Raw genomic sequence first — 15160 nt, forward strand, 5'->3', positions numbered from 1 at the left:
CTAAAAAGCAGTCGGGACCCTGCCTGAATCGGGAATTTTCAAACTGATCACGCTTTTGAATAGGATTGTTGAACTTTATTTAAGGTACCTTACTATCAAAACAACTGAATCGTGACCCACTGTGGAACCTTCTCGTAGAAAAAGTCATAGTGACTTCGTATTGCTTGACTAGGGATTTCTTATGACATTTACTGTGAGACCGTTCTATGACGGGTCAGTACAGTAATCAAATGGTTCGATTTTTACCTACTTAGCATAGTTCTAGGCCACTAGACTTTCTCTCTTTTGAGTTTCTGCACAATAGGTACAATACAAATATTCTTTATTGATCACCAAAAGCAGTACAGTGACATTCATTTTTTTATTTTTTGCTTGGTTTTTTAAAGGAAGTCTGGTTTTTTTCTTTTCTAATTCAAAAATAGTCCCTCTTCTCTAAAAATAGCTAAGTAATGTGATTTATCGAAATTTTGTTCTGTTTCGACAGTCCCGCCCCTCATCCAGTGAGGAATGATAATAGCAAATCTAAGGACCTCTTTGAGGTTTACCTTTCTATGCTATTTCCAATCAGGATAGTGCAATCCCGAGCTCAGGATATTATTAACCTTTGCCAAAAGAAGGGGTTTGTAAATTTTGTAATGAAGCTTTCAAAATACTTAAAATGTCATGAGGGAAATACATAATGGTCATTTGCTTTAAATAAAGAGGTGACAAACAGACAGACATACTTCCGCATTTATAATACCTATTAAGTAGTAAGGATAATTTTCGTCGGGCCCGGCCGGATCGGGACCTTTACAAACACTATTATTACAGTAAATTTCACGTACAATTTCATGGTTAATATCTCGTCTCGTAATTTGGCGTATCAATTCCGAAAAAGGCAGAGGTACTATACTAGAACTATAAAAAACAATGGTTTATTAAAAGCAAAAACAAATCCATACATTTGCCCAAAAAGATATAGCGAAATTTATTATGAAACGATTTCAGGTAAGTAGGTAGGTACGTGATTCAGTTTCCTCGACTCTAAATACTTTTAACGAATAAAAACAACATATTCAATCTCCCCAGAAGAGTATTTGCCAATTCGCGCTATCTCCTAAACCATTATTTTGCTCTTTCTATTTTGCAATTACGGCACAATTCCCGTATGACCGATGGGCCAGTATTTTAGTACTGCTGTCTTCATACTCCATCAATCTAGCCGAAAACGAGATAGAACTGTAGGTTATTACCTAAAGTGTGAACGACCGTAATCTAAATCATCTTCTATTAAATTATTTACTCTCATTCAGTATAAATGACAAATCGTCCACACGGATTAACTTTTTGTATTCGGTCCAAAATGAATATCGTTAGAAGTGAATTTTGTTCAAGTTGTGGTGAACAATTATTTATCACTATATTATTATAAATGCGAAAATAACTGTTTGTCTGTTACTGAATCACTTTAATTTAAATTTAGTACTGAAATAGTAAAAGACTGGGAAGGACAGGACAGTTTAAACGAATTCTTTGCAGACAGAGTCGCAGGAAACGCTCATGCATCTAATCAACCGAACTTCGTCAAACTTCGGCAAACGTCGGCTAGAATCAGTGCAAACTGTCAGAAGTGAGATCTCGTTCGGTGAAATGACATTCGTGGGTTCATTTGTTCCATTTGAAAGGCATTGCAAGTTGAACTTTGGAATTCAAGAGTCAGAGTCGCTTATGCTTACATTAGAGAGTATTATAAGAAGAACGGTACGACACGAACTTCGATTTCCGAATTTCGTAGTACCTAGCCCCTCTGGGTATAGTTTCTTATCGTTAAACGAAAGTGAGCCATTTGTAGTTTGAATTTCTGTGTGAATGACTGAGGTAGTGAAGAGTTAAGATTCTCGGAAGCTGTCAGGTGAATAATGCTAGGTTTCCACTTGAACTTTTGTTTGTGTGGGGAGGAAGGAAGAACCCTTAGTAATCATGTCAGTTAATTATCGGCTATCGTTTCGTAACAGTCATTGAGTTAGTCTTCTTTCATTTTGAGTTTTTTCTTCGTAAGAAATGTGTTGCTAAACACTCCAGTAATGTTCATTAACCATGATCATCCAAAAGCCGTCCACTTTTGAATAAAGGAAGCTCCTTAGAAGGCCACAATGAACGACAGCTTGCCTCCACCGGATGCCCGTAACTCTCGCGATGTTGTCAGTCCATCTAGTGATCTAGTGGTAGGCCTGCCAACGCTTCGCCACTCGAGGACTTTTGACCCGAATACAAGTACAAAAATGTGAATGTTTGATGTAAATAAAATGGTAAATGTCTTTTACACATCAACCAATAAGCAATAAACTATGAGTTTGTTTGTTTGCTACACTTCCACGGATTAACAACTGAACCGATTGCCACAAAACCTTGCATACTTCATAATGGAACACCAAAATAAATAATAAAATACCAAGATTCCTTTTAATCCCCGAAGATTGCAAAGTTCCCACAGGATACCGAAAAACCAACTCTTCGCAGACCCAGTCTCGGGTAACAAACAGCCAGTAACCAATAAGAGCTCCAAAAGATAACCTCCAAAGCACTCACATTCAAAGCCTGTATAAAATCATCTACGTAACGAACAGACTCGCTATGTAATCGAGAGCGTAACTAGGTCGAGTTGCTAGAGAGCATTATTTGCTGGGAACTCTATACAAGCCGCCGTATCGGTTACCTCGCTGATCGAAGCCTTAATTTTGCGATGCGAGCACGAATGTTCCTATACATTGTAGGTGGGTAGGTACCCACAAACTCCCTTGTTTTGCAGACAGAAATTTCATAGAATTTTGCTTAACAGAAAAATTTTCATATGTGTCATATGATATTTAGTCCTTATATTTGGGACTGAGTCGAACAAGACTTCCGCATGCATTCGAATCAATGTGCAATAATGTGCATGGCTTGAATCGTTACGTTACCGAACGGGATTCGAGGGACGGCCATAGGCTTGAGGACTGGATGGCCAAGTGGTTAGAGAACCTGACGACGCTTGAGGTCCCGGGTTCGATTCTCGGCCGAGGAAGAAATTCGTACGAATAATACGAATGTTTGTTCTCCGGGTTTTGTATGTTTAATATGTATTTAAGTATGTTATATATCTACGGACGGGACGGGAAAACGTAGTGTAGGGCGTCCTGAGGCACGGTGGACGGATGACCTTAAGAGGGTCGCCGGCGGATGGATGCGAGGGGCTGAAGACAGAGTGTTGTGGCGCGCCATGGAAGAGGCCTATGTCCAGCAGTGGACTGCTGTAGGCTGATAATGATGATGATGTTATATATATATATATCTATATAAGTATGTTTATCCGTTGCCTAGTATCCATAGTACAAGCTTTGCTTAGTTTGGGACTAGGTCAATTTGGTGTCAAGTGATCCATGATATTTATTATTAATATTTATAGGAGCAGAAGTAGACCCAAGAGGAGTTAGTGGGATGATCTGAGCGCGTTTCAGCTGAATTGGCAGGTGCATGCCCAGGATAGGGCAGAGTGTAGCTGAGTGTAGCTGTAGCTCCGCTGGAGAGAAAGAGATAGAGACATCATGGTTCATGCTCGAAAAAAAAACGGAAACCCGTCCAAAATAAAATATGAGTACTAAAATGCAATATAAAGTACAACCCACTTCAGGCGAACGGTTTTCGGCACAAGCAGTTAGGGAAACAATCAGAGCCGCGCGGACGTCCGTTCGTCGCGGCGGAAACCCGACGCCGTAAAGCCGTTACAGCAGTCTTTCCCAAAGTGGACGATAACCCCCCCTTGTGGGCGCTGGAGGCGGTAAGGAGCCCAGAAAAAATCTTCACCTTAATTTGTGCCTTCATTAAGCGAGACTAACATGTTACTGAGGTTTTTAAGGTAGTCGAGGTAAATATTACTCGTGTGTTTAGCATAATAAAAGTCCCGTGTGTGGTATTTTAAGGGTCCAGCTTGCATATTTATTGAAAGTCCGAATGTAATGTTTGCCTGAATGATCGTTTGTCATAACTCTTTATTCTCTGAATATTGTACAATGATTGTTTAGAATTCTTATAAATTAAACCTAACCTAATCTATAGTTTTCTATAGGATGACCATTTAAAATTTTCAGAAATTTTTAAGGTTCCAGTGGGAAAAAATCTGACAACCGTTGATTCGGTCAAAAATTTCGGTATGACTAGCGAAGAGTATGCGAACTTTGGCGCTCCCGTATTTTAAGTATGACCACTACCTCTCTTTCAAGCGCTCGATAAAAAAGCCAGGGCTACCAACATACTTCACAAAACACGATTGTTTTCTATTGCAACAAATGCCTATTACACCAAATTATTCGGCACATCATCAGCCGGAAGATGTCCACTGCTGAACAAAGACCTTTAGAACGCCATCGCCACAATGAACGACCACTCGCCACTTGCATCCATCCCTCGTGACCCCCCGCGACCCTCGTGATATCGTCAGTCCACCTAGTGGGAGACCTGCCAACGCTTCGTTTTCCGGTTCGTGGTCAGCACTCGAGGACTTTCCTCCCCCTATGGTTATCTGTTCTTCAAGCGATATGGCCCGCCCATTGCCATTTCAACATGCATATTCTTCGAGCTAAATATGTCTGTGACTTTAGTTCTCCGGCTAATTTCCGTATTCTGTATTGTCGCGCAGAAACTCCAAGCATAGCTCTCTCCATCGCTCGTTCCGTGACTCTAAACTGAGTTATTTCGCATGATCATAACAGAATTACACAAGGGATAATAACTAAATAACCGACAATAATTACAACGTACCGCGGTGATTAAGTAATTTGTGAGATTAATCTAAAACAAACTAGTTCCAAGAAGGCGTATCTCCATTCTCCTTATAAGTAGTAATTTTATGCTCCAGCACATAAAGGTCAAATTTAGGTTCGATAAATCTGAAATGAGGCCAGAAATTTGTTAAGCTAACCGCTGAATCACCAAAATGTCTTATTCGAAGCTTGGTAAGTGACATTGTACAGTCGAGTTCTTGTGAGCAAACTTTTGATCAAAAATATCTGAACACGACTCTGTTGTTAATGGCATAGAAGTGTGTTCAGATATTTTTGATCAAATTTTTGCTCACAATTTTATGAACTCGACTGTATAAGCGATTCGAAAACCAGAGATGTAATGGAGAGTGTGAGATGCGATAGTTAAGTATGCGAGTAGAATTGATCCTTGTACCATCAGCCAAATATGTCGTCTACCACCATAAAGTTGATAATCGTTTGCATGTCACAAAACAATAAAGCCAACAGACGTGTCAGTCAACTTGAAAGTTCAACTTTAGCGACATATTCATTTGATAGCAACTTGTTTAAAAATTGATAGACCACTTATTTGGCTGATGGTACCTTGTATCCTTTGGTCAGCAGAGGCACCCTGTGTAATAACGCTAACAGTTCTTATCGAATAATTTAATGACACAATGATATGTTTCTATGGAGGCCTACAAATCAAATTAGTTGACTATTCAGACGTGGTATAGACAGACACGTATCACAAGGATTAACTGAACGCACTGACGAGTTGCATCAACTTTGCCCGATGCATCTGAAATCAATAGAGCGGACTTGTTGCTCGGGCGAGGTCGCAAGCCGTTGCCATGGTGACGACCCGCCTTCTGCCTATGGTGCCCTGGTACCCGGAGGCTCGATCTCCCTTTGAGTTTTGTGAAAAATCGCGTTTTTTTTTAACTAGGCTTTGACACCCGGCTTCGCTAGCTATATTTGAAACTTGAATTGAAATTCTGAGTTTTTACCAAATCTTGAGAATTCCCAAAGCTAACATTGTGTTGTGGTCTTAGTTTTGTAACATTCTGTAACATCTTCGAATAAACTTTAAAATGTAATAAAATAAATTAAAAAAAAACTATAAAATCTATTTTTTAATTATTTGCTCGTATTACAGGCCACCGTATATCTGCTAATCAAATAAGTTCTTCCAGTAATAATCGTTTCCATAAAATTACCTACAAATATGTAGTTTGGATGACTGTGAAAGTATATCAGCAAAAAGACTTATATTTGTTGAAATTAAATGTTCACAAAAAGTTATTTAAAAATATTTTATACTTAATTAAGTAATCGAGACCATCGCCGGGCCACGTCGGGCGCTGGAGCATCCCGGTTATCTCTTTAGGAAACCGGGTCAAGACCTAGATCGGTTTACTTGTTTGACAACCCGCCTGGGGTTGAACAACCCGGATGTAGCATAAAGCATCAAGGGAGTTGTATGCAACATGTTTTAAATTTTATTTGGAAATTGTCAACAGCCGATTGGGTTCGTTTCAAATAAATAAATAACGTGGCGACCAGCCGGAAGACGAAGCGTTGACAGGGGAGACTAACGAGACGATATCGCGAGAATTGCGGGCAAGCGGTGGTTGCAAGTGGCGAGTTGTCGTTCATTGTGGCGGTTCTCTATCGTTTGCCCGAATTTCATATGCCCGAATGCATCCTTTTCTAGAATTTTCATTTGCCATAAAGTAATTTATTTCTGAAATAGTTCTTCAGAGTTGATATTAAACTAACCTAACCTAACCTACTACTGCATCCTATATGATGACATTTAAAAAAAAACCTGAAAACAGCACGGTTCTATATATTTTATGGCAAATGGTGGTATCGGGTGAAATTCGGGCAAGTAAAGGTAAACGATTGTGGCGTTCTAAAGGGAAGACCTTTGTTCAACAGTGGACGACGTCGCTGATGATGAATTTATATAAAAGCTTGTAATAGATATAAAGTATTCCTTGGATTATTTATGTGCTGTTTTGCCAAAAACGCTACATCGAGTAATCGATTCTCCCAGGTCACCCAGGCCTTCCACCCCGCCCAGAAAGTAGGTCAAGTCTAGATTGCAATTTAAATAAACCAGCTGCTCTGGTAGCATACCATGGTTACCTGGGTGCAACATTAAGATACTGTATAGTGGTGTGGGACAATGGTACAGGAGTTGACCGGATATTTATTGCGCAGAAGTATTGCATCAGAGCAATTTTCGGAATTAGGCGAAGAGATTCTTGTCGCAGTTACTTCATACAATACAAAATATTGACTTTTACATGCCTATACATATTAGAGAGTTGCATATTTGTACATAAATACCAGGTGTGGCCTGTAACACGAGCAAGTAATTAAAACATAGATAGTACTCGTGAAACTGAACAACATTAGTTCAGCGACTTTTAAAAATAATGGTGTCTTTAGATTTTCCTTTTTTCATACAAATTAAATACTGCTATCAATGTATGCCATCCTGAACACAACTGACGTCGCCTGTCACGCTACAAACATCAAGCATATTGCTTTACATTGCTTCTTCAAATAAACTAACTTTAAGTATAGTGTAATAAAAATTAAAAAACGAATTGTTTTTTAAAGTGGCTGAACTAATGTTGTTCATTTTGACGAGTATGATCTATGTTTTAATTATTTGCTCATATTATATGCCTTTTTAAAAAAGTCTTTATAAAGAAAACTTTCTTTTTTTCAAATTAATTAATGCTACTTAAAAATCTGATATTTTTTTCTGTTAATTAGAAGGTTATTCCTGTCGATAACAAAAGTTTCAAGCGTTTCTAACATTTTCATCCATTTTCCATTATGTTTTTTTTAACCTGTGTAATGTGTCACTGCTGTTATAAATAAATTATTTTCTTTCTTTCTTAAAAATGCCATTAGTGATGTTTCTGTTTCTTTGACTTTTTCTCATGATAAAACCTGAATCGGGGCAATTTCTGTGTAGTGGTTCTCCAAAAGCCTTTGTTTGCTGTTTCGGCTCCGGACAAAGGACCGGTGCGAACTTTCAGGTCTGTCGTCTGACGGCAGCGTTTTGTGAAAATGTTTAATTTACATGCACAATAGCTACTTAGTGGGGATCACATGGGAAATTGCAGTACTTTGGTCATCTTAAGCGAAACTGAAGTAAAAATTGCTGCAGCTCTTGATGCTAGGGAATTAAGGCAGGAGACCAGAGGGAGTATTTTCTAACGCATGGACGCATTATTTCTTTCTGTCTAATGGCGTAAGATGCTGACAGAAAGAGATGGCGAAAGTGATGGCAAGAGCCCGCGCGTTAGTAGGTACAATAAGGTCAGACCTCAGGAAGGTGTATCTTGTGGCTCAGAACTTGGTTTAATTTGAGCACAAGTCAAGAAATCTAAACAAAATTACCGTAATTTTCCAAATGCACCAAATTGGTTGATTCAGTTACAAATTAACGCCGTTGTTATTCGCGGCTGCCGGATAAAAACGCCATTAGTCACCGGCCGGGTTAACGCCGGATAAACAGCCGCTTCGGGTAAGCACCGGTATTGTGACCCGGTTATAAGTTTTGGGAGCAACAAGTTTGTCAAAGAAGAGACACTGGAGAATGCACAAAACTTTAATGACAAGAGGTAACTAGTATCTTTTTGGCAGCGGCAAAAAGCACGCGTCTTTTTGCCTCGCTGCCAAAGAGATAGATAAAGGCTAAATTAGCAATGGGTAACGTTTGATTTTATGCTTGTGAGTCAAAGCAAAGCAAAGTTTTATTTTGGTATAAATTTACACAAGTGTAAAGTGACTGACGAGTGCTAGTAGAGTGGTTACTTAACTCCCTTCCCCCCCACAAAAAGTTCCAAACTCAAAGTTAAAATCAAAATATCTTTATTAAATTTAGGCTGTAACAAGCAATTACCTACTCGTACGAATATCAAAAAGAAAGAAGAAAAGAAAGAAAGAAAGAAAAAGTTTAATCGACAAACTTGTAGGTAGCATACATCAGGTACTTATAATAATGTTTTAATTAAGGTCTACTTAAAGCTAGCCGAAAGGGCTGGCAGCTCAGCAATGCTGAGGTAAGGAACCAACAGCGCTGATTTTCAGCTGCAGCCAAATAGGGAAAAAAAATATAATTAAAATATGTTATACATATATGTTGTACATTATGGCCGTCTGACGGAGATTCTGCAAAGGGATAAGTTAGCCTTTGACATGTTATGTATCTCATTATTTGACAATGGAATTATTTCTACTTCTTTATATAGGTATTTCACTTATTTCTAAATGTTTACATGATACATGGTGATACTATACAATTACAATATCGCCAATTAACTGACGCTTTAGCATATGATCCTTTAATTTTAGCTTAAAACTAGCAAAAGAGAGCGCAGTAGAGCGCAGTGGGGGCGGGAGATTGTTCCAGATTTTGGATGCGACGTATTTAAAACTTCCACGGAATGCATTTGTGTGGTGAGTATGAACGGAAAGTCGACATAAACGAGTACAGGGAGACCAGGTGATTTTTTCTAAAAGTAGGGAGGTTTGCGGTGCTTAATAATACCGAAAAGCAGAGTACTGAGATGAATATAACGTCGTGAGGACATATTTAAAATCTTAGCACGATTTATATATGGTGATACATGTGCTCTAGAAGGAATGTTGAAACAAAACCTGCACATGCATTTTGTACTCTTTGTATTAAAGCTTTAGTTTTAGAAAGAAGACGTGGACCATAAACAGTATCAGCATAATTAAATTTAGACAAGATAAGAGATTCGACTAATTTGATGCGCAATTCAGTAGTAAGATAGTCCCGCACTCTGTACAGCACCTTCAACGATAGAAACAATTTCGGGTGACCTCCATAATGTGAGATTCGAAACGCATTTCAGAATCCATTTTCAGACCTAAATTGCGCACTTGGTCAGTCTTTTCTATTACCTCACCATTAATGGTGATTTGAGGATTTTTAGAGTTGATTTTATTGACTTGGTGCTTTGAACCCATGACAATGTACTTTGACTTGATAGGATTTTAACGTAAGTGAGTTACGCACGGACCATTCACTTATTCTTGACAGGTCTTGATTTATTTGATCTACAGCTGATTTTACATCGTTCGGTTTGAAAGATAAGTACAGTTGCACGTCATCAGCGTACAAATGAAAACGACAATTTTTGATACATTTTACAATATCTGAAATATATAAGATAAACAATAACGGTCCCAGTATAGAGCCCTGGGAACTCCATTTGAAACCGGTTTGACAGAGGAGGAGGACTCAGAACCGTCGCTCTTAATTAGTTTGACAAATTGGGCACGGTTACTTAAATAGCTGTCGAACCACTTTACTGTCTTTTCGTCAAAACCGTAATAGGCTAGCTTGGATAAGAGTAGCGGTAAGTTTATCGTGTCAAACGCACGGGAAAATCGAGTAAAACGAGTATAGTGCCCATACCACTATCCTGAGCCTCCAAAATGTTACCTGCAACATCGAGCAATGCCGTGGCTGTACTGCGATTCCTCCTGAAACCCGATTGGACATGTGGAAGAAGCCCGTTGGATTCGAGATAATCAGTGAGCTGCAAGCAAACAGCTTTTTCTAGAACTTTTGACAGGCAAGGCAGGACACTGATAGGTCTTAGATCCTTAAGGGAAGTTGGATTGGAACATTTCGGTAAAGGACGAACAACAGCAGTCTTCCAGAGGTCAGGAAAAGTGGATGAAACTATAGAAGTATTTACAAGTGATACAAAAATATCTATGTATGAGGCAGTGTTAAAATAATCATGTCCAAAGAGATCATATCGACCCCCTGACAGTTAGTTTTAATACCACTAATTATTTTGATATAAGAGTAGGACTCACTTCTTTAAGACTGAAAGTTGAAGTTCCAAACCTATGGTATTCATAATAAGTTAATAAGGAAATGTCAGTGTGTTAGAGTTAGGTATGTTAAGAAAATGATTATTTATATCTTCAGGCGAACAAAGTTTAGGCGGTAATTCAGTTTTTTGTTTTGGAGGTAGGACATTTAATTTAAGGTTCTTCCACAGCGTGACGGGAGTTTTAATGTGTCCGTTAATATGATAGTTAAAGTATGCTTTCTTTTCATTATGAATAGCCGAATTAACAAGTCTTTTTAAAATCTTTATAATACTCTCGTGTGAACCACTTTTGGTTTTACAATACTAGTATGGGCCGCGTTCCTACACCTTATCATGAGTTTAACGTTATCAGTTATCCAGGGGTAAGAGCGAGACTTAATTAACATTGATTTGACAGGTGCATGTAGGTCAAAAATATACATAATACAGTTGTTTATAGAGTAAACCATATTGTTAATATCATTAAGAGCTATAATATTCATGCCAAGGTAAAGCTTTCAAGTCATTGTTAAATATTTCAGGGTCAATGTCCTTTAATGGTCTAAATTTAATATGCTGAGGTAAAATTTTCAGTTTTTTTAAAATTGAGAGTACAAGTAACAAGTGCATGATTAGATAATTTTTGGCCTATAATTTCAGTAGTTACACACATCTAACTTTGGCATCAGTACAAATTATATCTAAAATCCTCTGTTGAGATGAGAGAAGAGTGATTGTTCGTGTTGTTACTTATAGCTCTTATTTCTCTAATTTAATTGTACAGAATTGTTACAAAACAAACCTAACCTCACCTATAGAGGATTCTACAACAGGATGAAAATTACAAAAATCTGAAAAATTACGGTTTCGGCGGAAAAAAATATGAGAAACTACATTATGACTATGACTTTCAAAATTATGCGACTAGATACCCTTCTAATACACGTTCTGCAAGATACTTGTTTTCGAACTACCTACCACCACCCGTGTCTATATCCACATACTAAAGTTATTTCCAAAAGTCTAAACCTCATTTACCTGTTCTATGGTTGTCACCTCATTGCGGAGTTGTCGCGTTATAACTCACTATTAAATGGCGTCGTTTGCCGCTTCATAAATAACCAGTTGATTACTGTTGAGGTGTCGCTGGCAACATTACCAGTGGAGGGTTGACACAGTAGGCTGGTAGGAATTTAGGCTTGTAGGTTACAAAATAAACACGATACAACACTTCATAACCTTCGTTACAACTTGTTAGATGTTTTAGACGCTCCCACATTGGTATAAAATTGTTATAGTTGTATAACACCATATAAAAATTGCATTTGCAATTTGTGTATAACATTTTAAAAGTGATGACAATATATAAAGCATGATAACAATGTATAAAATTTGTTACAATTTATTATACAATGTTACAAAATAAATGTTTGATAACGTTATAATATAACACTTATAACAGCCAATGTGGGAGCACCATTAACTGTGAATTTTGACTGCATATAGTCACAGGCGGAGGACACGCCATACAAAATACGCGTTCTGGAATCTACATAGGCACGACGACGTCTGTACACGCGTCAATGTGTGCGTAAGACACACAGGGCTGACTATCGCAAAACCCTAGTACTATAGGGTATGTAGGTATGGCTTAAATGTGTAATAAATGTAATCGTTAATCATATATTTTATTAAACCTACTTAAAATGTGTCTGTCTATGTATTTAAGCATTATTATTTTACATTACAATAAATATATGACTACAAACTTGAACTAATTATTCGGTACCTAATTAGTTATTTCATGTCGTATTAATCGCGATACTTTTAGAAAGCATTATTATTAAGAAAAGGAAGTAGGCAGGCAGAAAAAAACTCCTTTTCTTATCTTTGCTGTTGACAAACACCCATACAATGCACAGTATATCACCATTTCGCAAAGTTATTGCTCCCGAACTTAGTGCCGTGCGACGGTGCGGCCGACATACATCGCGTTGCGCGCCCGACTGCTTTCCTACGGTTTTCCTACAATCGCGCTTGAGGGGTGGGGTAACTCGAACCGGTGCGGGGCGGAGCGTGTCCATTCTGTATGCAGTACTATTATATATTCTGTGATATAGTGTAGTGTGCATGCGTGCATGTGTGTGTGCCTGCGCGCGTGTGCGTTTGTTAAGTCTACAGACAACTGAAGGCTCATTCCCACAGACGTCCAGTTTTGCAGGATCGGTTTTTTACTGGATACCGCAAAAATCATACCTGTGTTCACACACAGAAGTTTGCATCCTGTTTTTTACGGGATAGCATGCCGCGATAGCATCGCGCACCGTATCCAGTAAAAAATGCCCAAATCCAGTGATGCTAGTGGATGGGAACACTTCCATTAAATTATACCGTGCATGTTTTTTACTGGATCCAGTCGTCCGGTTTGTAGTGGCAATATACCGTACAGTACATTTCAAACGGATCGGATTTTTGCGGTATCCTGCAAACCGAATGCTAACGTGAATGTTACCACAGTAGCACGTATACTACTAAACGTGATCCTGCAAAAAACAGAATCCGCAAAAAACGGGACGTTGCCGTGGGAAAGGGCTCTGAGACAGCAGTTTGTCGTATGACCTATAAAGAAGATCCGAGGATCGTGTTTTAACTCGGGCTTCGCATAGACGCGCGCTTTTCGGTTGAAGAAGAAATAGAGATGAACGAAACAATTTAACGGTGTGTTCATGTTCAAAGCGGAGGTCTACAGTGGGATGTGTCTAGGCCAGAGATGTTGATACCCTTACGGCTTGTGTAGGTAAACAAGCGTTTTAATCGTTGATCGATAGAGCTGCGGCCGTCGACCTCTGACCTTCCGCAGTTCGCCCCATATCGGGGTCCCTGTCGCGGGAGATTGAGCGAGCGGCTAACTTGGTGAGGAAATGTTTGGGTTTACATTCCGATGATAAATAAGGCTAGGTGTCCTTTCATTTCAACAAAAAAAATCACAAATGATTCGTTACACAATGTTCAATTTGGTTAAATGCGTTTTATTCTAAAACTGTGTGTGGACTGGACTATTCAGGATTTTTTTCATGACCATTGTGTAGAACCCTATAGACCAGGGGTCGCCAAACTACGGCCCGCGGGCCAAGTCTGGCCCACGAGACCCTCTAATCCGGCCCGCGGAAAGAAAGCGGGAGAGCCCACGGTACGGCCCGCGATAGGGTCCGATTTTATAAAGCTACAAGTAACTACTAATTAGTTTTATAAGACCCGCCACTGACGGTAATTGGTCATAATCATAGATAGCCACTCATGAACATAATCAACACCAAGTGCGTTCCTTATGCGTTACTCGTCTCTAGGTACCCCCTGAAGACTAAGTCTAATTAACTAATGTATTACCCCCCATGACCAGCCAATGTCTTGGCCCGCACGAATTTACATTAAGTACAGTGTGGCCCTTGAGTCAAAAAGTTTGAAGACCCCTGCTAAGACAAACCCCATTATTCATAAACTTAACAAGCCTATTTAACTAACAAATGCTTTGTCCCTTTCTAACAAATACAAATGTCGAAGTGACAGATAAGGACAAACGAATTTAGCGGCATTTTAACTAAAATAGGTTGATTGTCGTTTATGAATAAGGGGGTAAGGCAATACTTTTATAAAAATCCTGAGGCGTTTATAGTCTCAGAATAAAAACATTTATGAAACGAATTATTTAACTTTACAGTACTTCGGCCACATTGCTCGTAAAATGTTCAAAAAACCTGGAAAAACTGATGGTGAAGTGCAAAGCCCGCAAGCCCGCTCGCATAGGCTAAGGTCAGAGAGGACTAGAGATGCCTATCCAGGTCCCGCTTCCCCATTGAGCACACTGGGCACGTGCCCAGGCCCCGCGATGCATTGGGGCTCCGTATTCCCTACTCCATTACCAAACGATAACCGACAGGTACTCCACTCTTGCCTGAAAATCAGGCTTACCTACCGAATGCAAAATGTTGCGCCCAGGGCCTCTGTAGTTGAAAGACGGCTCAGTAAGGCTACTACGAAACTCGAAACTCGAAGTTCGTATCGTACCGTCCCTCTCACTCTCGTATTAAATAGTCTAAGTGTCAGAGGGACCGCACGACTCGAACTTCGAGTTTCGAGTTTCGTAGTAGCCCTGCTGTGCCTATCAGTGCAACTGACCGCGCAGATCTGAGCGTTTGGAAGAAGACTATGGCTGGTGTTAGTCGGGGTCAGGATCCTCAACATTGGGGGACTCACCCGGCGGCCACGCCCCACTGGCCGGCGGCCGCGTCAGCCGCGTGCTCGAACAGCGTCAAGCCCACCAGAGCCACCGTCGGCGCTATCGTCAGCGGCGTCACCCAGCGGAGCAGCGACCCGATCACGCCGAAGTAACCTGCCAAGAACATTGTGCTTGAAATCGAGTTTAGAGACACGATTTTCCCAGTGTTGCCACCTTGCCTAAATTTTTTTTTGTAGCTAACTATTTCAAAAATGTGGCTAGATCTAGCTAAAAAT

General features: G+C 39.5%; 1 protein-coding gene across 1 annotated transcript in view; it reads right to left on the reverse strand.

Moving 5' to 3' along the window:
* Positions 1–15160, reverse strand: part of LOC141428751 (solute carrier family 23 member 2) — a 64412-nt gene that overhangs the window by 33687 nt on the left and 15565 nt on the right. Inside the window, exon 6 of the mRNA XM_074088761.1 lies at positions 14903–15038. Coding sequence (XP_073944862.1) covers positions 14903–15038 — 136 coding nt within the window. The remainder of the gene's footprint in view (positions 1–14902; positions 15039–15160) is intronic.

The sequence above is a fragment of the Choristoneura fumiferana genome, chromosome 6 (assembly GCF_025370935.1).
Source record: "Choristoneura fumiferana chromosome 6, NRCan_CFum_1, whole genome shotgun sequence".
NCBI classification, from domain to species: Eukaryota; Metazoa; Arthropoda; class Insecta; order Lepidoptera; family Tortricidae; genus Choristoneura; species Choristoneura fumiferana.